This window comes from Capricornis sumatraensis, chromosome 2, assembly GCF_032405125.1.
Source record: "Capricornis sumatraensis isolate serow.1 chromosome 2, serow.2, whole genome shotgun sequence".
In the NCBI taxonomy this organism is placed as follows: domain Eukaryota; kingdom Metazoa; phylum Chordata; class Mammalia; order Artiodactyla; family Bovidae; genus Capricornis; species Capricornis sumatraensis.
In genome coordinates this window covers 70,179,874-70,203,808 of record NC_091070.1, presented here as the reverse complement: position 1 = coordinate 70,203,808, position 23,935 = coordinate 70,179,874, and the positions used below count along the sequence as shown (strand labels likewise).

General features: G+C 40.5%; 1 protein-coding gene across 3 annotated transcripts in view; it reads left to right on the top strand.

Moving 5' to 3' along the window:
• The window catches only part of CDIN1 (CDAN1 interacting nuclease 1), a 232,919-nt gene extending 210,053 nt beyond the window's left edge, over nt 1-22,866 (top strand). For all 3 annotated transcript variants that reach the window (XM_068964969.1, XM_068964968.1, XM_068964967.1), the window contains one exon: nt 21,518-22,866. In XM_068964969.1, coding sequence (XP_068821070.1) covers nt 21,518-21,647 — 130 coding nt within the window. In that variant the 3' untranslated portion in view covers nt 21,648-22,866. The remainder of the gene's footprint in view (nt 1-21,517) is intronic.
• Nucleotides 22,867-23,935: the final 1,069 nt, after the last annotated feature.

Sequence of the window (23,935 nt, the reverse complement as noted above, 5' to 3'; positions counted from 1 at the left end):
TCTCATTGTAACAGCCCTTCATTTTTATTCTATCAGTATTCAAATCTTCTTGTCTGTGTCCTTCTGGTTGGGTTTATGGACACAGCTCCCAGAAGGTCAGTGTTTTGTGTGTATGAGATCCTATGTGTGTGTTCAGTCACTTCAGTCATGTCTGACCCTTTGTGACCCCATAGACTGTGGCCTGCCAGGCTCCTCTGTCCATGGGATTCTCCAGGCAAGAATACTAGAGTAGGTTGCCATGCCCTCCTCCAGGTGATCTTCCTGTCCCAGGGGATCAAACCCACATCTCCTGTGCCTCCTGCATTGCAGGTGGATTCTTTACTGCTGAGCCCCCAGGGAAGCCCAGGAGATCCTATTAGACCCCAGTATATAAGTCACTCGGGCTCCCCTCGTGGATCAGATGGTAAAGAATCTCCCTGCAGTGCCACCCATTCTAGTATTCTTGCCTGGAGAATTCCATGAAACTATGATACAGTCACAAAGAATGGGACACTACTAAGCAACTTTTACTTTTTCTTTTCATATAAGCCACCCATACATTACCTGCCACCCACCCTACCTCTAACCTGCTCTCGTTCTCTTCCCACTGTCTCTCATCTGCACTTGGGGTCCCTACTTCCCCACGTCTCCGCAGTCTTTCGACAACAGCTGGTACACAGCAGCTGCTCACCAGACGCAGCACAGGTGAGCACCCTGACCACTTTTCTCTCTTTAACACTGTTAAGCCCACCGCTTGACTTTCTGATCCCACGCTTTCCTGATTCTCCTTCTACCCTGTTAGCACCTCTCTAACAGGGTCTGCACAACCTTCTTGGCTGGTTCCCCTTCCTCCATAGCTCCTGACATTCTCAGTCCCCCATTTCCATCCTCAAACCCCCTCTCTCTCTTTACTCGCTTAGCCAAATCTTGTCTGCATGTCTGTCTTCCAAATTTGTACCATCCATTTAGATCTTCTCCTTAAGTTCCATTCTTTTAATTGCCTACTGCACTGATTTTCAAACTGACTCCTAGGGAGGCTCGTTTGTACCAGACACAAATGCTTGTATTCTTCTCCTTGCCCTGTCCATACCCTTCCTTCTCAATCTCACTTTCTGCTCTCAGCCTTGAAAACCAAGAAGCAATTTCAACTCTTTAGTGAAATCTCCCTCACTGTCACTCCTCTGCCTCCCCCTCAACACCACTGAACTGTGGTCGCTTTTCAGAAATTACAGCACAGTAGTTAGTAACTATACTTTCATATTCTGAACTTACATTTCCATTTCCATCAGCAAGGATACTAGATATTTTTACCTTCTAAGCCCCTTACCATTTAACCTCCCTATAATCACTTGTACATAACATTTAAAGTTACTCAGTCTTTTGTTATTTAAATATCCTCTCTCATTAGATCCAGAACTGTCCTAAGATTATAATATATTTAACTTCCCAAAATCTATTAGGTTAATTAATATTAAATAAGTTAGTATGTTCTTAATCATAATACTATTATGATCATATACATATTTATGCATTTTATTAATTCTGAATCAGAGTTTGATTGTAGTATAATCAGTTTTATCACTTAAGAACTGACTTCTGTCTGTAATGAAAAATATTACGAGTCCTTGTGTTTTAATTTCATTCCTAATGTATAGCTACTAGGAATTATAGCCAAAGACCGAAATCAGGTAATGTGCACAATTTATTTGATATTTCTCTTAAATAGGAAGGTGATTATGTTTATACTTTTTGATAGGAATTATGCAACTTACAGTTGTAAAATTGGAATAAAGCCAATATATTTTTACTTACCTAAAAGGTAAAATACTCACATTTAAAAAGAAATATAATTCTTGTTGATGTATAACAAAACCACAAAGTTCTGTAAAGCAATTATCCTTCAATTAAAAAATTTTTAAGATAATTATATTTTTTACAAAACCAAATGAGTAGCTTGAAGTCAGGCATAATTTGTTTTAATTTTTAAAACTCTAATTAGCACACCCTGCCAGATAAAAATTAATGTTACCTTCTGATGTTTTAGGATGCCTGACAAAAATCCCATTTTATAGGATTGGAAGGTTTGCCTGTGTGTACAACGTGAGAAGTAGCTTGTCAGAAGTGATGACATCGAATGTAAAATATCTCAATTAGTCTCAAAACAAAATTATTACTTAAATGTATTTTAATAGTGCTTAGCAATCATATCAAATTCATACCATTTAAATACTCTCTGAATAATAATAATGAATCCTTTGATCTCTCTACACAAGATAAGATGTAAACTGTAAAGATTCACATTTTATTCTAACCCAGCTGGAAGAGTAATATATGTAAGGGGGAGCATAGGGTAAAATGGTTCAACAGAACTTTCCAAGTTTCCTCTGTCATCCCTGGATTCCAATTCAGCAGATCTCAGTCCTGAGGTCAGTGTCTTCCAATAAGCTTCTGAGGACTCACTCAGCTTCCCTAAATACATCTTCCTAATCAACATTTCCTTGAAAGCATAAGATGAAGTCGCTCAGTCATGTCTGACTCTTTGCAACCCTGTGGACTGTAGCTTACCAGGCTCCTCCGTCCATGGGATTCTCCAGGGAAGAATACTGGAGTGAGTTGCCATTTCCTTCTCCAGGGGATCTTCCCGACCCAGGGATGGAACCCAGGTTTCCCGCATTGGAGGCAGACGCTTTAACCTCTGCGCCACCAGGGAAGCCCATTGAAAGCATAAAGCACTGTGTACATGTAAATTGATGTTATTTCCTCATGCCTGGAAAAAGAAAGGGCGGGGGGGTGGGGGTGGGGGGGTGGGGATGTCTTCACAGCTTAGTTATTTGCTCCTTTAATCAAGATTTCTCCTCCTTTAAGCCTTATCTAGATTAGTGAAATAAAACAATCTGCTTTTCCTCATGTTTCCTAAAATAAAAAGAAAAGACTGAAGTATCCTCCAGACTGACTGTCCCCAGTGCCTCAAGGCCTTAAACAATTACTATCATTTAACTTTGGGTAGTTTATATACTGTTACCCAAAGACATTGACCCTACCGACAAACAAAATTGCAAACCATTTTCTTGAGCTGATGTTCAATACTTTCAGTTCAGTTCAGTCACTCAGTCATGCCCAGCACTTTGAGAGCCCATGGACTGCAGATCAGCAGGCTTCCCTGTCCATCATCAACTCCTGGAGCTTCCTCAAACTCGAGTCCATTGAGTTGGTGATGCCATCCAACCATCTCATCCTCTGCCATCCCCTTCTCCTCCAACCTTCAATCTTTCCCAGCATCAGGGTCTTTTCACATGAGTCAGTTCTTCACATCAGGTGGCCAAAGTATTGAAGTTTCAGCTTCAGCATCAGTCCTTCCAATGAATATTCAGGACTAATCTCCTTTAGGATGGACTGGTTGGATCTCCTTGCAGTCCAAGGGACTCTCAAGAGTCTTCTCCAACACCACAGTTCAAAAGCCTCAATTCTTTGGCACTCAGCTTTCTTCACAGTCCAACTCTCACATCCATACATGACCACTGGAAAAACCATAGCTTTGACTAGATGGACCTTTGTTGGAAAAGTAATGTCTCTGCTTTTTAATATGCTGTCTAGGTTGGTCATGTAGTTTCTTCCAAGGAGCAAGCATCTTTTAATTTCATGGCTGCAGTCACCATCTGCAGTGATTTTGGAGCCCAAGAAAATAAAGTGTCTCACTGTTTCCATTGTTTCCCCATCTATTTGCCATGAGGTAATGGGACTGGATCCCATGATCTTAGTTTTTTGAGTATTGAGTTTTATGCCAGCTTTTTCACTCTCCTCTTTCACCTTCATCAAGAGGCTCTTTAGTTCCTCTTTCTGTCGTAAGAGTGGTGTCATCTGCATATCTGAGGTTATCTAAATCTTCTGTGACCTTTTCTGCTTGTCATGGTATGTGTTTGAAATTTGTAAGTGGTAAATCTCAGCAAAATGAAGAGGCAAAATGAGAACGTTTGCTGTTAAAATATTACAGTATAATATACTTGCAGAATGAATGGCATTAATTCTAACAAATAAGTGAGATTCAGTCAGAGAACAAACCTCTTTTGTTAATCATCTCTCAGTTAAATTAAAACAAAGTCTGTATTTCACCCTAGGAGTCTAACATTAGGCTTCCTCTTAAAATTATGCCCCAAATGTGATATCCTTCTTTCTTGGAAAGGTTATTTCCGTCTTCTTCTGACATGTCCTATCTTGTGCTGGAGAGCTTGAGAGCAGTATCTGACCACCTGTAGGTATTAGAGTGAAGAGTTTACAGCCTATGACGTGGGGACTATTAGTCCTACCAGAGACAGATCCAGTCTAGAACCAGTGTATAATCTTGGGTGAGATCAAAGAATTATTTCAAATGGTGACTGTAATCTGTTTCTGTAAGGCAGTGCTTGGTCTGTAAATAAGCCTGAGGGGTGTTATCAATGTGTCAGGATCTCTGAGTGATTGATCTGTGTTGGGTAGATCATGAAAATAGACAGAAAACACAGGGGTTGCTTCCCTGGGGAAATCGTGGTGGTAAATTGCCATATGTGTCCCTGTTAGGAGCCTAGCTGATGTGATTAGGGACATAACAGCTTTACAGACAGGACTTTGGGACTCTTAAGATCTTCCATGTCTTTCTGTGAAGTTCAAATAAAACTGTCCATTGCTTCTCAGTCTCAAACACAGACTTTGGCAGTAATCAGGACTGTTGCCAGCAATCTTTCCCAGTCTTACATTCTAAATACCTCCTTCCCAGAGATGTTATCACTCAGAAGTACAGCTAGAGGTGGATTTGTATCCACCTAAAAGGTAAGGAGGGCCTTCCTTAGAGGCTCAGATGGTAAAGAATCTGCCTGTAATACAAGAGACCTGGGTTCAGTCCCTGGGTTGGGAAGATCCTCTGGAGAAGGGAATGGCTACCCACTCCAGTATTCTTGCCTGGAGAATTCCATGGACAGAGGTGGGCTACAGTCCATGGGGTCGCAAAGAATCAGACACAACTGAGCAACTAGCACTTTTTTTTTTTCCCCCATAAAAGGTGAGGAAGGAGTGCTAGTGTGGCACTATTCTGCACCACAAAGGCTGAGGTGACGAATCCAAACTAAAGAGAGAAGTTTCTGTCTTATTTCCATGTAAAAATATCCCAGCAAAGATTTGCTCAAAGAAAAGGTAGGAAGTGTGAAAAACAGTAGTTTTCACTTCCCCTTTATTGTGCCAGTCAACACCAATGGCTGTCCTGCTTTGGGAAGTAGGAAAGCTTACCAAGGCAAATGACTTAAGTAAAGCAAAGATTGATAATAGCACTGTTTTTGAAACTATTGAGCCCATTCTTTGTATGTCATTAGATTCAAGATCTAGACTACATCTAAGCATAATAGCTGTGCAAAGACCCTCTGTGTAACTTTTCTACCTTTCATTCATTAATTCAGCCAATATTTACTCAACATCTGCGATGTGCCATATGGGCTTCCCAGGTAGCACTAGTGGTGAAGAATCCGCCGACCAATGCAAGAGATACAGGAGACACAGGTTCAATCCCTGGGTCGGGAAGATCCCCTGGAATAGGGAATGGCAACCCACTCTAGTATTCTTGCCTGGAAAATTCCATGGATGAAGAAGCCTGGCAGGCTATTGTCCATGGGGCCGCAAAGGGTCAGACACGACAGAGAACACACACACATACGCACATACGTGCCTTGTACCACCAGATGCCAAGTAATGGTAAAGTAGACAGGACACTGCTTTTATGGAATATATGTCTATAAGGGAGGTAAACATTAAACAAAAATAAATATGTAATTGTTACATCTCTCAAACTTAGACTTTGGCAATGACAAACCAGTTCATTTTGCTTCTGAATCCTTTAAAATCATAAATTTCATAAATCAAAATAAATTCCATAAGTACAAGTTTTATAATGAAATATTTTATGTTTTATAATGACATATGTCTGCAGTCATAATATTGAAAAATAAATGGTAAGCCTAGGTATTGTTTGTGCAAGGCGTCAGACCTAATATTAAGCATTTTCATTATTTATTATTGGATGAGAATTTGTACTTAACCAGCTGCCATAACGGGTAGGTCATATTTGTCTTCCTTTTTCCTTCAACAAATATTTTTTTTAAATAGTGATAATGGATCTATTCTTGGCCTTCTTTATAATGGAGTGGGGGCAGAGTTTTCTGTCTTTGACATTAAATGTTACTGGTCTGACAAGGACTTCAGCTACATCAACAACCACACAAAAAAAGTAAGGTCTTTGGCAAGCATGAGGCACTCACAGATTACTTCAAATATCATCTTGCATTGGCCTTAACATGGCCTGTTAGTTCAAGCCCTAAAAATAAACACCTATTAATCAGCTAATGGCAACATGGATGGACCAGCTCTCTGACTGTGGGGACCTCAGTCTAACCTCATTCAATAGCTTGTCTTATGTCACCCAGGATGAGGTAGTTTGCAGCCAGGAATGCCTCTAAAAGAAGACAGTCAAAAGCTGAACTAAATGTTTAAAATAACCTCTGTAACTCCTCTCCACACTGACAGATTGCTTTCAACTCGAATGGAGTCAAACCACAGCACCAGTCCTAGTGGCCTTCCTGGGGCCAACTCAGAGCCGCAGAGTTTGTCAAGTAAAACTGCAGGTTTGGCAGAGCTCTCTCTCCCTTGTCTTGCCTTTAATCAGAAAACAACCAGAGTAGAACTCACTCCTGGAAGTCCTTATCTTCATAAAATGTAGCTAATGACTCCTGTTAAGTTCAATAAGGTTGCTGTGTAAGTCACTAAGGAAACTGTTGGCCACTCACCTCCTGCCCGCAGACCTCTCAAAGAATACAAGCTGGAGGGACCCCCGTGGAGCTGGGCTGTGACTGTTTATATACATGTACTTTGTCCCAGCGACACTGGAAAGCTGAGCCCTCAATATAGCTTTCAGTTTCTTGGTTTTGCTGTGTGTTGTTTTTTTTTTTTTGAATGGCAGTCTTTTTTCTGTATGTAGTGGAAATGGGGGGAGGGAGAGAGATTTGTTTTAATGTATACTTTTCTCTAATGTGTTTACCCCCAAATAAGTGAGCTGTAGTAGATACTTTGGCCCCACACAAAGTAAATATTTAGCTCACAAATTCCATACAGAAACATGGCCCCGGGTATTTGGGTTTCATAAAAGAGGATTAGCCTGGGGCAAAGGGCTGGTGTGCCTGCTCCGTGGATCCGGAGGAACAGGCCCTCCACTTGTGCACCACCCCTTTGGCCCTCAGCGGCCTCACTCCCACCCCACTTTTCCAACTGTGTCTTCTGCCAGGCCCATGATCTTTGTTGATTCCGAACTTTTCTGAGCTGCCCCCGAAGCCCCCAGGCTTTTGCTCATCACCCTGTCTGTGTTTCTCCCTCCACCAAAAGCACCCTCCCTGCCTTACCACTGAGCAAACCTGACCTCAAGACTCCAAGGTCACCTTACTTCTGCTCGAGCCTTCCCTCCCCTCCTCAGGGCCACCGCAGGGCCTTCTGCACAGTTCCCACGCAGTCTGTCCTCCAGATCTGTCTCTGTTGTTGCTGTTCAGTTGCTCAGCCGTGTCCAACTCTTTGCAACTCCATGAACTGCAGCACGCCAGGCTTCCCTACCCTCCACCATCTCCCAGAGTCTGCCCAAACTCATGTCCATTGAGTCAGGGATGCCATCCAACCATCTCATCCTCTGTCATCCCCTTCTCCTGCCCTCAATCTTTCCCAGCATCAGGGTCTTTTCTAATCAGTCAGCTCTTCGCATCAGGTGGCCAAAGTATTGGAGCTTCGACATCAGTCCTTCCAATGAATATTCAGGACTGATTTCCTTTAGGATTGACTGGTTTGATCTCCTTGCAGTCCAAGTGACTCTAAAGGGTCTTCTCCAACACCACTGCCTTTTAACCTACTTGTCCGCCTTACTCCTAAAAGCCCCTGGAAGACAAGGATGGTATCAGGTATTCTTTGAATCCAGGAGACTTGAATCTGAAATGGGTACATTGGGCCTCACGTTTACTAGAATGCCTTCCTCTAGATGTATTTAAAAGGGGATCAGTCAGAAGAATGATTCACAAAGCCCAGCCCTGAAGAATGACTCAAAACCTTCAGAAGGACAGATAAGATATTTTCCACCATGCAGACCTTCAGCACAACCGGCATCCAGCCCAGGGGAGCCTGCTGGCTGTGTCTAGATTTAAGATCTATTTCCAGGTGACATCAGTTCAACTTGCCTCCCGTGCGTCTGTCTGCTCTGGGCAGTCAGGTGTCTCCTGCCCACCTCACCGCCCTGTTGGTGACTGTCTTCTGGAGTTGGGCCAGCGTGCCTTTTCACTCCCTCAACACAGTTGCCCTTATCACTTGGAAACGTCCCTGCCTCGGTGCTTCATTGTATGGATCTGGTGTTAAATTAGTAATGCAGTTAAAAATAAAATCAAATAGGATCTTTATGGGCTTAAATTTAAAATGTTGTTAACTATACAGTTGACCTTCTAAGTTCAGTTTAACCATAAAATGCATTCTTTGTTTCCCAAGCTCAATATTCTATTTCTAATTTGCTATTTTCTTGTACCTTTTTTGGGGGGAAGGGTAGAAATAAACTAAAAGCCTTAACCCAGTGTATAGAAGCCACCAGATCCTTGTTTTTCTTAAAGAAGCACTGTTGCAAATGTGTAAAGATCATTTTTTAAAGTTTACGTATTATTAGAAAGTAAAGCAATAGGAATACAGACTCCACCTGGGCCTGAGAATGCTACAGGCACCGTATCGATGGCACGTGTGGTTCGCAGAGTGCAAACCAACATGTCCTACACAAATACAGTTCACTTTCATAGTTTGAAATCTCTTCACTCATCTTAAACACCTTAAGGTATTTGGAAAGGGAGGAAGAAATAAAACAGATGAACCTGCTGAGATATGGCCAGGAACAGTAGTACTTCATTTTGATTGATGTTTTTACAACCTTATCTTCTAGATAAAAGCTACTGTAAACAAAAGCCTACCTGAATTGATTGTATTTCAAGAGAGCCACCTGTGTGCAGCGATTGGTTCCCAGGTGCTTAGTTTTTCTTAGCAGTCAGTTCCCACCCACCTTACAGTCACCACCTCAACCACCAGGAGTGGCCCTTCCAGGGAATGGTACTTCTGTTTTCTACCAGGTTTTAAGCCACAGCATCATCTCCTCCATAGCAACCTGGAAAGCAGGGATTCCTAACAGCCCCTCTGGGAGCTAGCTCTTCAGAATGTGCAACTCAGGCATGTTTTTAAGGCTCATTTTCTCATGTTTAAAAATGATTTTTCTTCCCTACATGGTGGAGAGTATCAGCAAAAGATTTTTCCCCCCAAATGTTGTTATTCAGTTGTGTCCGACTCTTTGTGACCCCATGGACTGTAACATGCCAGGCTTCCCTGTCATTTGTTATCTCCCTGAGTTTTCTCAAATTCATATCCATTCATTTGATGATGCCATCCAACCATCTCATTCTCTGTTGCCCCCGTCTTCTCCTGCCCTCAGTCTTTCCCAGAATCAGGGTCTTTTCCAGTGAGTCAACTCTTCGCAGGAGGTGGCCAAAGTATTGGAGCTTCAGCTTCAGCATCAGTCCTTCCAAAAATATTCAGGGTTAATTTCCTTTAGGATTGACTAGTTGGATCTCCTTGCTGTCCAAGGGACTCTCAAGAGTCTTCTCCAGCACTTCAGTTTGTAAGCATCAGTTCTTTAGTGCTCAGCCCTCTTTATGGTCCAACTCTCACATCCTTACCTGACTACTGGAAAAACCATAGCCTTGACTATATGGACCTTTGTCAGCAAAGCGATGCCTCTGCTGTGGTAGCGTCCACAGCTTCTCCTGAGGCAGCGGCCCTGTCGTATTTTCGTTCATGTATTCATGTATCCACTCACCCAATATTCATTGGTTGACTCCCGCGTGCCTCTGAAATACAAGCTGTTCTCACGGAACTTTGTATTCTAAAAAGTGTTTGTTTAATAACTGCCAGGCTAGATTATTCTTTTTTTTTTTTTTCTGAGATATTTTTTGTTTGTTTGTTTCTCTTTACCAGGCCATTTTTCCTAATGACATGGATGGTTCTACCTTCTCATTTCTTTTTTCTCCTCTTTCCAGCATTTGCCTTTATGAATCTATAAAATTGAGAAGTTTGCTTTTGAGGACTGTGATGATTTAGCCAGAGAGACTTTCCTTATCATGAAGGATTTATCATGAGTAAAAGAAAATTTTAACTACACATTTAGAGCAAGTTGAGATCTGACATACCTGAAGCATTGTGTCACATTTGGTTAATGATAGATTTATAGGGCAAACATGTATCAGCCTTAATCCTTTAGTTACTTGACTTTGCCAAGGATGAAAATTCCAATAATTTTTTTTATTTTAAGCAGACGTATATATATCCAGAACCCATAAATCTCTTTGTGTCTTGAGATAAACGTCTGACTGAACTCTGGGTTACCCTGTGATCTTCCATGAACTGAGCTGAGGAAACAGAGGCCCCCTCCCCTTCTACCTAATAATAAAAGACTATGTGCAAAAAATTGGCAAGATTTTTGTGATAAAAACAGTTTCTGTTTTATAATTTCTGATTTCTAGTATTCAGGAAGTTGGTAATAAAAAGTTCAGAAATACCCTCAACGTTTATGAGAGCAAGTCCATGGTTGACTCACTGGCAAATACCGAAATGGACTGTTGCACCGTCAGCCCCATGTGTTGCCAGCATGATGATCGCTTTCCATTATGGTTGTCGTGTCAATTATAAATTCTCTGACATCAAACCCTAAATCAGCTGAAATGATGGGTTTGCCTTTGGCATGGTTCCCTGGGGAAATAACTGAGAAAACATGTAATAATTCACACGACCAATTTTGTAAGCTACCCCAACTTTTGGTAGAAGGCTGGGGTATAAATTCTAGAGAGAGAGATATGATTTGCACCCAAGGTCCCCTGAAGTGTCCTGTCACTCTTACTACTTAAGTATTTTCAAAGCAAATATGACCTTGGGTACTTTGTGATTTTTTTATTGTTTGGTTTCTTTCACTGCATTTGGTGTTTCTCTTTTCTTTCCATCCCATTGGAGAAAAAAGGAGAAACATTGTACTATCCACTTCATACATCCTCATTTGAAACAAAAAAACAGGGCTAGCATACTTAAGCTCATTCTCTAGTTTCACAATAAAATAATCTCAATATACTTCTGATTCTGCCATCCCTCTCTATCTCTCAGAACCTCTAGTCCCAATCTTCATTCTTCTCTCAAAAAAATGGGTTTAATGGAGAAAATTAAAAGGCCATTATATGAATAAATGCAGCATAGCTGAGAACTTGCCTTGTCTATGAAGACTTCTAGAACATCATGTTATTGTTCTAATTATTCTTGCACTGTGATCTTTTGGCATCTTATTTATTCAATTATTATTATTATATTACTCAATTGATAACTTATTTTTACACTTAAATATATGCAGGCTTACATTAAATTCTTAATAGGCAAATGCAGAGAGCCAGGAAGTAGTGTTTCTCCAAGGAAACAGATATTAAAAACAATGGATTAAATATAAAAAAGCTTCTGCTTTTATTTTCTCTCCCACCTACCTCAATTTTTCTCTTTTGAGGAGAGATTTCCTATAGGCAAGAAAGACTGTTAGTATAGCATCTAAGAATACCCAACACAGGACAAAGTGAAGTGGAAGTTAAGCACTTTTCCAGGCAATTTAATATAGACATGAAAATGCTGAGTTATATAAACAGCAAGGAGAATTTCAGGTGGTTGTGGTTGTGTATTTATATACATTTTAAATTTTCTTCAAAATAATATATTATCTGTTTACTTTCTATGTGGCATAAAAGCCAAAAGTGAATCAGTATTTCTCACATAGTCTCCTTTTTTATTTTTAAGATTATAGACAGTAAGTTGATGTTACAAAGATATAGACTTGCATTTTTAATCATGAAGATCCATAAACCCAGCAAGAATATTTGTAACTAGGATTCTATTTCTTTAGTCATTTCAGTTTGCAAACAGAGTTGCCAAGCCAAAAAAAGCAAATGAAACAATCAATTTATATTTTTACTTCATCTCTAGATATTACCAAAAAAAGAATATTTGCTTTGTATGTGAAATTGACCGTAGTGCCAGAACCTTAAGACGCTGTATTACATGATCACTAATCTATTATTATTGTACACATATTTATACACAGGCATAAATACACACATACTTTGCATATAAACATGTGCAAGCATATTTCACTTGGACTGAAAAGTTATTTACAACTCTGTCTGGAGATACATACAACAGTGATTAACAAGTGCATAACCAATCTACAACACACAGATTAAAACTAAATAAACAGTGTAAGAGTTTATTTTAAAACAATTACAAGATGTTTTATATTTCTCCTTCATCCTGGACTGTGTGTTTGAGAATGCATTCTTCATAAAAACCACATGCAAGTCTTTTTGATGGTGAAACAATTGACTTCCAACAGCCACATGCCTGCACACATCCTCAGAAGATACTTCAGACCCCACACAGCAACTCAAAATAAGAAAGGGAAAAAAAAAAAAAGATTTTCTGCTATTCCTCTTTTGGAGAGGAGTTTCCTATTTGCTTATGAATTGAAGAAGTTTGGGTTGGGAACAAAGATTTTGAATCAATACAACTAGGTTTTGTTTTTATTGTTTGATGAAGACCCTCATGACCAAGAACTTGACTAACATCATCAAATCATTCCATAGTCCTCTTGTCATCCTTCAGATGAAAATTGTTTATTTTATTGACTTGATCCAGATTTATATTGCAGAACCCTCATGCATTAGAATCCTTTTTTAAATGTAATTATAGCAATGCAGCTCATTGAGAAAAGAAGGATATGATCAGTGTCATGAGTTTTCTCTTATTCTATGTAGATACCCAAATTGTACAATTGAATATGAATCCCACCACCATTCACCTTCATATTATCAAAAGAGATACAAAAGCGTGTTGATTTTTTTTTAATACATAGTTATTTTTTCTTGGAGCTGAAACCATTGATAAGCGAAGTTATTTCCATAAATATGAGATACATTTCTGACCATTTCTTTGCCTCAGTTTTTTCATCTGTGAAATAGGGATAATCATAGCACACACAGCCTACTCCTTCTCACATAAGGGGCTGGCTTGTGCATATTAAATTAGCCTGTATACATAAAAGCACTTGAAACACTGCCAGCCACATAATAAGCACACAGTAAATGTTAGTTACCTCTTTGCTGTTAGGTACTAGAATCGTTTAATTTGTATTTAAACAACATCTTTATAGACGTTATGTTTGGTCACTGCTGCTGCTAAGTCGCTTCAGTCGTGTCCAACTCTGTGCGACCCCATAGACGGCAGCCCACCAGGCTCCTCCGTCCCTGGGATTCTCCAGGCAAGAACACTGGAGTGGGTTGCCATTTCCTTCTCCAATGCATGAAAGTGAAAAGTGAAAGTGAAGTCGCTCAGTCGTGTCCAACTCTTCACGACCCCATGGACTGCAGCCCACTAGGCTCCTCCATCCATGGGATTTTACAGGCAAGAGTACTGGAGTGGGGTGCCATTGCCTTCTCCATGTCTGATCACAGGCCCTCTGAAATCTGTGGAGAAATAGAAGCTAAATGGGCTGTAGGGAGCCAACCAGGGAGTTGGCTACTGGGGCTAATTTAGCAAAATGATATCTAATATGCGATTGGAAATCTCTCATTTCCTGCATTTACATTTCATTTCAGCCTCTCTGAAGAGGATACCTCAGTCAGTCAGTCAGTTCAGTCACTCAGTCATGTCTGACTCTTTGTAAACCCATGGACTGCAGCATGCCAGGCTTCCCTGTCCATCACCAACTCCCAGAGTTTACTCAAACTTCTGTCCATAGAGTTGAAAATGCATCCAACCATCTCATCCTCTGTTGTCTCCTTCCCCTCCCACCTTCAGTCTTTCCCAGCATCAGGGTCTTTTCCAATGAGTCAGTTCTTCACATCTGAAGGTGGCCAAAGTATTGGAGTTTCAGCCTCAGCATCAGTCCTTCCAATGAATATTCAGGATGGATTTCCTTTAGGATGGACTGGTTGGATCTCCTTGCAGTCCAAGGGACTCTCAAGAGTCTCCTCCAACACCACAGTTCAAAAGCATTAATTCTTTGGCACTCAGCTTTCTTTATAGTCCAATTCTCACATCCATACATGACTACTGGAAAAACCATAGCTTTGACTAGGCAGACCTTTGTTGGCAAAGGAATGTCTCTGCTTTTTAATATGCTGTCTAGGTTGGTCATAGCTTTTCTTCAAAGGAGAAAGCATCTTTTAATTTCATGGCTGCAGTCACCATCTGCAGTGATTTTGGAGCCCCCCAAAATAAAGTTTCTCACTGCTTGCATTGTTTCCCCATCTGTTTGCCATGAAGTGATAGGACCAGATGCTGTGATCTTAGCTTTCTGATTGTTGAGTTTTAAGCCAACTTTTTCACTCTTCTCTTTCACAGAAGTCTTAATAATAGAAAGTTAGTAGTCTTCTCTTTTCTCCATAAGTAAAACTACCATCCACCTAATTCCTGTGTTATAGTATAGCACAGAGGCATGACAAGGAAGAGAGAGTAATTTTTTTATATAGCTTAAAAGAAATAAGCAAGTTCTTCATGAATTTGGGAGCTCACATTTTCTATCTGTGCCTCTGAGTTTCTCCGAGAGTTGTGGAAGACTTGATGTATAATTTGTGCCATATTCTGTCCAACATTCATAATCTGACAACCTTAGAGATTATCTGAGGATAGCTACATTTTTCTGAAAAACTTAAGAGTTTACTCTCTGAAATACCATTTTAAAAACATTTTTGTTGACAATTTTTTAAAAAATATCTTACAGATTGAGCTGCCTTTTTTAACTGAACAAAATGTAACCAGCATTTATTTTTCCTGGATTGTCCTCAGCACCTGTTGAGACTGACAAAATCGATTTGCCCCAACACCCAACAAGCTTGGATTAGCCCAACTGGATTTTTTAAAATGTCTGTTCCTTAGTTGTTAACAGTCACCTCAACTGGCAAAGAGTTGTGCCTATAACCAACATCCCACATCCTGTCTCCACCCTCTCTTTGCAGCTTCAGAAGCCCAATAGCCAAGTTTAACACCAAAACCACAGAACTGGGAGAAACATGCAGAATTCTTCATTTTATATATAATTTCTCTAGTTCTTTGGGAAACCCCAGCATCCTAGATACACAGCAGGGAGGGGAATTGGGGTATAGTCAGTCAGGAGCCAAAAAGCTCTGTTAGCGTATTAGGACAGAGTTGCTTTGTATCTGAGATTTGCCCTGATAAAGAGTTTCTGCTGCTGCTAAGTCGCGTCAGTCGTGTCCGACTCTGTGCGACCCCATAGACGGCACCCCAACAGGCTCCTCTGTCCCTGGGAATCTCCAGACAAGAATACTGGAGTGGACTGCCATTTCCTTGTCCAATCATGAAAGTGAAAAGTGAAAGTGAAGTCGCTCAGTCGTGTTCAACTCTTAGTGACCCCACGGACTGCAGCCTACCAGGCTCCTCCGTCCATGGGATTTTCCAGGCGAGAGTACTGGAGTGGGGTGCCATTGCCTTCTCTGAAAGAGTTTCTACTTACTGATAATCTCATTCGGTAACTCCTTCTGCTGTATAGTCTAGGTTCAAGTTTAACTAACAAAAGACAACCTGTAGACAACAGGACTCTCCATACTGCATATGTTGAAGAATGGTATTTGAGTACTCAAGTCTATGGTGCAGGTATATCTATTAGTTATCTACTGCTATATAAAACACTGCCCCAAACGAAATGACTTAAAATAAGGCACATTTGTTATCTGACTTTTTCGGCGGGTCAGGAATATGGGCGCAGCTTTCCCGAGTCACCCTCTTTGCCTGCTCTCACGGGCTGCACTCGAGACATTGCCCCAGGGTCTGTGGTCTCCTCTGGAGGTTTGACTGAGGAAAGATCTACTTCCAAACTCACTCAGTGATTGTTCTTCATGTTGAATCAAAATCTGATTCTTGGTTACTTTCAAACATTGCCCTACATCTGTGCTCAAGAGCTACACCAGGAATCCAGTTCCTTCTCCCGGGAGCACTGTAAAAATCCAAAGGTCGTGAGTGAGCATATTACCACTGTAAGTGTCCATTTCCAAGTCGTATGTGCTTTGTTATTCTAATGCTTCCTCACTCATCCTAGAGTTCTCCTCCAGATCAGTTCCAGACTAGAGATATTCACCTTAAAATATGACACCAGAACCCTCCACAGCAATCTAGGTGTGGTCTGACCAGTGCATAGAGCATCTCTGCTCTTTTTCTGGTTGAAGTCTAATACTGTGTTACCATATTTAGTAGACTGATCACTACATCATAGCAAGACAATCACAGACCCTCCAGCCAATCCTGGCTTCCAAAGCAGATTCCTCTACTTTTTAGCTACACGACCTCTGGCAAGATACTTAAATTTCTATGTACCTCAGTTTCTTTTTTTGTAAATTGTGGACAATAACTTCCTCCCTCATGGAGCTGATCTGAGAATTAAATGGATCCACACATGTGAAGTGCCTAGAACAGTGTCTGTCACATAGTCAGTGCTATGAAATTATTAATAATTAATGTTGTAACTGTTATTATGACTAGCACTGTGATCTGTAAGTATGCTATTGGGGTGCCCTTCCTGGTCACTCATAAAATTACCAAACCATGGCAATGGCTGAGCCCTTCCATCTTGCCTGTGTCTAGGTGGCCACTGATCCAGTAACCAGTGCAAAGCTGTCTGATTCTATTATTACTAACACTGTGTTCTCCATCTTTTCCAAGGGTATCTGTCATGTACCAGGTACTGTGCTAGGTCTAGAGGATACAAATGTAAGTGAAACATGCTCTTTGCCCTCAAAAGGATCACAGTAGAGCAGAGAGACAAATGGTGAAGCATATGGAGATACATATGCTCAAAACCTACAAAAGGGTACCCAGTTTTCATTCGTCTCCTACTTAATTTCTCTAACTACTCTAAAATGGAAGGAAACCAGAGAAACACATTTATAAGGTTGTCATTATTTATAAGGAGCTTTATTTTTCATACCCTCAAGGTCTGCCATGGCTTTTGATTTTCACCTCCCATGTTTTCAAGAGGTATTTGTTATTTTTGCTAATTTGGTAGTATTTTATTTGCAGGCAAAATTACTTGTTCAAGACTCACTCACATTCCAGGCTGTGCTCCACAGTAGTTTTTAAAATCATTTGGAGGCTTTGGTCATATTATTTGACCATGGAAATAGTAACTTCCAAATTATAGTCAACCTTGAAATGTGTTTACACAGTCAATTCGGAGATCCATACACATCCCATTACCCAGTATCTCAAGCCTGGTAGGGAGGGCTGCAGTCCTAATAGCAGACCAACCCTCTGCTTTGCACATTTGCTCATTTCCAGGGACTCTATTTTCTTTTAAATTCTGTTAATAGTCTCTTTGATTTTTATTGGTCACAAAGGTTGTGTTTGCCTTCCCAGTGATCTCATTCTTATCCAGTAGACATCAAAAAAGGTGAAATCTCTAGGTACCTAAGCATGTATTTGCCCGACCTAAAAATTTCCTAGGTCTTGGTCCTCTCCCTGTTTTACACCTTTTCAGATGGCAACACTAGAGATAGGTTGCTTGGTTTTTCAAATTGTCAGCCCACATGCTCCCTTCTGTAAGTTCCAGTAATCAAGGAATTGATCATACAAGGTTGCTTAATATGGTCAGCCTCTTCATAAATGGATAAGTTGCTGAAAGGTTATCTTGCCAGCATCTGATAATCTCTACACCCTGAGCTATTGGAGAAACATCAGAAATGCACTCAAGGTGCTGGGAACAAGGCCAGATCTTGTTTTCTCATTAAATTTCCAAACTTGTCACCATCTGTAGTCCCCATTATTTTTGTCATTCAAAGACTACATAATTTGAAAGCCTTCATCTGCCAATCTCTATTTACAAAGGGAAGTTATATTTCCTTGTTTTTGATTAATTAAGATATACTGTCAGAGCTTTTGAGTTACACAAGAGAGCTGGTATTACCCAAGTTAATATAATGTCACCCAGAAGCTAGGGAACAAAGATTTGGGTGGTAGAGCCTTATTATGAGTCATTTCCCATATATACTAAAAATAGCTCAAATATCTGTGTTGCTACCTTTAGAGAATCCTCCTAGCAAACCACTACATGAAACATTCAGATTCACAATCTTCCATTTATTTTTGTTTAATGTATTTATCTTAATTGGAGGATAATTACTTTACAGTATTGTGATTGGTTTTGCTGTATATCAGCGTGAATCAGCCACAGGTATACACGTGTCACCCCCAACCTGAACCCCCCTCCCTGTCCCAGAGCACTGGCTTCGGGTGCCCTGCTTCAGTGCATCAAACTTGCACCGGTCCTCTATTTTACATATGGTAATATACATCTTTCGGTGCTATTCTTTCAAATCATCCCACCCTCACCTTCTCCCACTACATCCAAAAGTCTGTTCTTTATGTCTGTGTCTCCTTTGCTGCCCTGCATGCAGGATCATTGGTACCATATTTCTAAATTCTATATATATGCATTAACATACAGTATTTGTCTTTCTCTTTCTGACTTATTTCACTCTGTATAGTAGGCTCCAGGTTCATCCACCTCATTAGAACTAACTCAAATGCATTCCTTGTTATAGCTGAGTAATATTCCATTGTGTATATGTACCACAACTTCCTTGTCCATTCATCTGCTGATGAAAAGATGCTCAACATCACTCATTATCAGAGAAATGCAGATCAAAACCACAATGAGGTATCATCTCATACCACTCAGAATGGCCATCATCAAAAAGTCTACAGACAATAAATGCTGGAGAGAGTGTGGAGAAAAGGGAACCCTCTTACACTGTGGGTGGGAATACAAAGTGGTACAGCCACTATGGAGAATAATATGGAGATTCCTTAAAAAACTGGGACTAGAACTCCCTATGACCCAGCAGTCCCACTGCTGGGCATATACCCTGAGGAAACCAGAACTGAAGGAGACATGTGTACCCCAGTGTTCATTGCAGCAGTGTTTACAATAGCTGGGACATGAAAGCAATCCAGAGGCACAATCTTGCAAAACAGTTTCTGGTTGCTGATTTCATCTGTTGCCTCACAAGTGAAACACAAGTCTACTTTCTTGGTCATCGAGGTGTTCCCCAGCCTGATTTTAATGCCTAGAAATTGCCCTTTTCGTAAAGAGCCGTCATGCCTCGTGTCCTTTGGCTTATGATTCAGGTAAAGAGCAGACTGCTCTCACTCTCTCAGTGCTGGTGATATGTGTTTTTGTTTTATTAAATCTTTAAAACACTGGGCTTGTTGTTTATGACCTCTATATATTCTTTTGTTCTTTCCCATGACTGGTTAGATTGCCTTTTTTTTTTTCCTCCCTTTGTAAAAATATGAGCACCTTTCTAAAGAACATCACAGCTTCCAGAATGGCTGCGTAATAAAACAGGAGATACGTGTTGAGGTTAACATTAGTTAGGTTTCTCGAGACTGTGACTCAGGGCTGCTTTACTGACCGGAAGGTTTAAAGGCATCTCAGGCATGACCCTCAGAATCACAGATCTTCCTGCTTTTGCCAGACTTGTCTTGACAAACCCAAGATCATCTGATACTAGTCACAGAGCTCTTTGTGAAATCAAGAAACCAAGTGGTATCCATTGCAGACAGTTGTTTGTGATTGAGAGTTACTAAGAAACCCCAATGGAAGCAATACCTTGTTTAGGTGTGAGCTTCACCTGATGGGCAAGTAAGCACAGTGGGGAAGAGTGGCAGCAGAGCGGGGAGGTGTGCATACCTGCCACCTTAGGTGCCTGATTCTTCTGACCACAAAGGAGATTCTTCAGAGATACTGAGAAACAAAAGCATGTGCAGTCAGCCCTGAGGGTAAATGTTGGCAGGGCCTGGTACTCCAAGGCATTGCATTCTGGATGGCTCCTGTGACCCCCACCCCATCCCCCGAATATGTTCAGTTGTTGAGAGCTGCCATCTCAGGATTCTGTCCCTGCACAGCGAGGATGCAAAGGTTTCAGTTAATCTTGCATCCAGCTTGGCTACCTTCCTGATGTGAATCCCCAAATAAACCATCCCACGATATCCAACTGAACTTGTTCCTGTGCATACAGTATTTCACAGCCCATCCTGTACTGTTTGTTTTGGCAAGTACACTTCAGCATATAATAAATCATGGAAGGAAAAAGCCTTTTGGCCTAGCTCAATTCAGCCCGCTGTAATGTCAGAATACAGAAAGCAGTTCTGTTTTTAGACATCCTTTTACTAACCCAACATTCATAATTTATGATTTCACTGTAAAATTCCTGCAACACAACACCAAAAGTAGAGCTGCCCTTTAATTAAGTACTCTTGGTAGGAAAAACGTGAAACTGATGTGCAAAACATCTCTGTGTGCATGGTGATTGATAATGATTACATCTTTATGAACCCAACCTAGAGGTCTCAACTTCCTGCTGACTACTTCCTGAGTGTGCTGCTAACTAAATTGGAGATAATTCGGAGGCATTATTTAGAAATACTGAGGTTTTAAGCCTGCATCTGTCGAGACTTTTTCTCAACTCTACATGGCATTATTCCTTGTTTTCGTGATAAGAACCTACAGCCAAATTTCATGCCATGTTCAAGCTTAAAAGAAATTGTAGTGCAGAGAGAGGAGGGTCAAGAGATTTCTCTGTAGGATCCCAGTTGTCATATGTGTGTGTGTGTGGTTTTGTTTGGTTTTTTTTAGACTAGAAAGAATAGGGCAGAAGGAACTTCTGGCCCTACTGGTATATTATAAGAAGACGACTTTGAGCCATTTCGTTTTTCAATATTACTTTTCAAACTTGTTTTTTCCACTTAATTGAAAATAGGTAAGTTTAACCTTTAAAAGGGTGCCTCTGAATGTGAAAGTGTTAATCACTCAGTCATGTCCAACTCTTTGGGACCCCATGGATTGTAACCCACCAGGCGCCTCTACATGGAGGCAACCCTCCAGGCAAGAATACTGGAGTGGTTGCCATTCCCTTTTCCAGGGCATCTTCCTGACCCCCGGATCAAGCTCCAGTCTCTTGCATTGCAGGCAGATTCTTTACCAGCTGAGCCACCGGGGAAGCTGTGCTCAGCTGTGCCCCTGAACATTAATAGACTAAAAGCCCAAGCCTGGTGCTCCCCAGCTCAGTGCTACTGCAACTCTGTTTTATCCTTCATCAGCTAAGTCAGCGTAACACCTGACTGAGAGGAAATCAGGGCAGTGAAATAGTTCAGGTTCCTTGAAAAAAAGGTAACAAATCCATCCAAGGTGGTAACATTTCCATTAAATAAACGTTTTGGTCTAACTTCAGCTACTTTCAGTCAGAATCATAGCAACCAAAACAAAAACTGTGTAAAGTCATTTAGTCATCTTATCCATGCATCAGTGATTACCTTTTTCTGGAATTATGTCAATACTGCCTGTGTGTGTTATTTTCTCATGCTTTTGCAGGTTTGGGCCAGGCTTAGTCATCTACTGGTACGGGTTTATCCAGGAGCTGGACTGTAACCGGGAGAGGGGCATCCTGCTCCACGCCTGCTTCCCCACTGACATCGTCACCTTGTGCCACAGTGTTGCTTGACCCTGACGATCCTGGAAGAGAATCTGGGAGGAGAAGGTGAATCCGGAAGCAATTTTACTTTCCTGCAGCGTAAACTCCTGGCAACATCTGCCCTGAACTTCAGCTGAACTCTCGCTGCCCGTGGTCACACCACTACCTCTTTAGACAAACATACCAAGAGTTTCTGTTTTCCTTCATCCCTTGCTCATGGGAACAGCCAAGAACTACAGACACAACCCACTCATTATCAGCATTTCTGTCTCTGTCAAACAGTTAGTTTATAGATAGTCATAATCTTTCTTCCTTCCGGATGGTTTCTCCTTATATACTGAACAAAAGGAAAAATGTGGAGACTGAAAGGTGTGATTTTTCAATTCTCCGCCCAGTTACCAAATTGCCCTCTTATTTATTTTTTGGCTAAGCCTGAATTCATTCTGTCTCCCTCCCCATTTCTCTTCATGTACACTTACAGATACCCAGGATTGCATTACCGTCGTGGAATAACCTCTCACTGTCCTAGCAAAGCCAAAGTCGTGAAGGCTACAACTAGATTTTCTCGCTCACCTGCAAGGGCTGATCTTGCTGGGAGCCTGCGCTTGCTTTGTCCAGTCTTTATGGTTTCCTGACGTCTATGGCAGTAAGCCAAGCTGAAAAAAATATACTTGATGAGAATTTCTTTTTATATTACTTGTTTGAACACAAAACATTTTCCACTTATCTCATTTAAAAGTATCAGTTATGTTGTGTCTGGAAACCACGCTTCTCTTTTGGATTGGGGGCTGAGGGCAGATAACTGAAGCTCGGGGCCAGCCTTGAAAAGAGTTTATTTTTAAACACAACTAGTTTTCTGTAGGTATGGATGGTAGTTGGTATTTTTATGAGTAAAATTTTTCCAAAGTGCATTCTTTGCCCTGCTTTATATCTCCCATAAGTTAGGCATTAGGGAAGTTCGGCTTTGAATGAATTAAGTGTACCAAAAATAAACCTAGAGCGATTTTCAGGTTAGCAAAATAAAAGAAGTTTTGTATTTGTTCACTTTCATTTATTCGCTTTTTATACTACAAACCAAATTTCATTCTGAAGGAAAACATCATTATAAATTCATTATAAACCTATCTTTTAGGAAGGTAAAAAATTAATCCATACCCAAAAATGTATTTAATAAAATTTTCCCCCATGATGACAAAAAATAATATTCTTTATAATATTGAGTGAGTTTGGAAATATTAGTAAAGATGTAACTTTTACAAACACCCTCAAGTTATATGCATTGCTTGGTTCTTTCAAAAGACTTAACTGTACTGTCTGTACTTTGTTCATTTTGCACCTAAGAGGGTATGCAGACGTCTGCCTATTGCCTTTGCTTTTGAAGAACACAAACATGTTGGGTTCAGGCATGGATTTTATCTCTGTGGTAGGTTGCGTTAAACAAGAAAGAGGGAGATGATGAAATGGTATGGTATTATCAGGCAAACTTGTGCTTCACTGTAAAATTCACCATACAGGTTTTGTGAGTAAAACAGAATGATTGGGAACCAGTGCTGTTGTTTTTAATACACACCACACACACTCACACTTGGGAACCACTGCTGTTGTCTTGATACACACCACACACACACACTTGGGAACCACTGTTGTCTTAATACACACACGCACACTCTTAGACCAAACTGTTGTTAAAAGCAGTTTTCATGGCATGCTTTAAACTGATTTTTCTTCTTTAGGAGTAAATTACATGGATCTGCACAGATGTTGAAAACCTTGTTAAACCCTCATCAAGGATTTGTTTATTTTACATTAAACAAATTTATGATGAAGGGGCAAAAATAAATTTAAAAAATGAAAGAGGTGCTTGCTCCTACCTGGCACCCTGACATAATATGTTAGGAGAAGGTACCAGCGTTCTCTGGCAAAGGCACCACCTTTTCTTTATGGATGAGATTTTTAAATCTGGCCCTGAAAAGTGGGAAAGAAACCAGCGGTAGACTGTACATACCATGATAAAGTTACAAAGTTATTTAAAACTAAGCTTTATACAACATAAAAACTAATGTGATTATAATGTGTATTACTTTTCAGTAGACGTTGGAGGAGTGGTGTTGGGGGGACTGATGTTCCTAGATTAGAAACCGAAATCCTCCTTGTCCTTTTATGTAAGAAATACTTATCTGTGCTATTAATATTTCTATGTGTGTTGTTTGTTTACTTGTTTATATTTTTTTTTTAATTTAGACAGTGTAAACATTACCCCTAAAGAGTAGACATATGGTGACTTTTTTTTTCCTTCTCTCGTCATTAGAACGTTAACG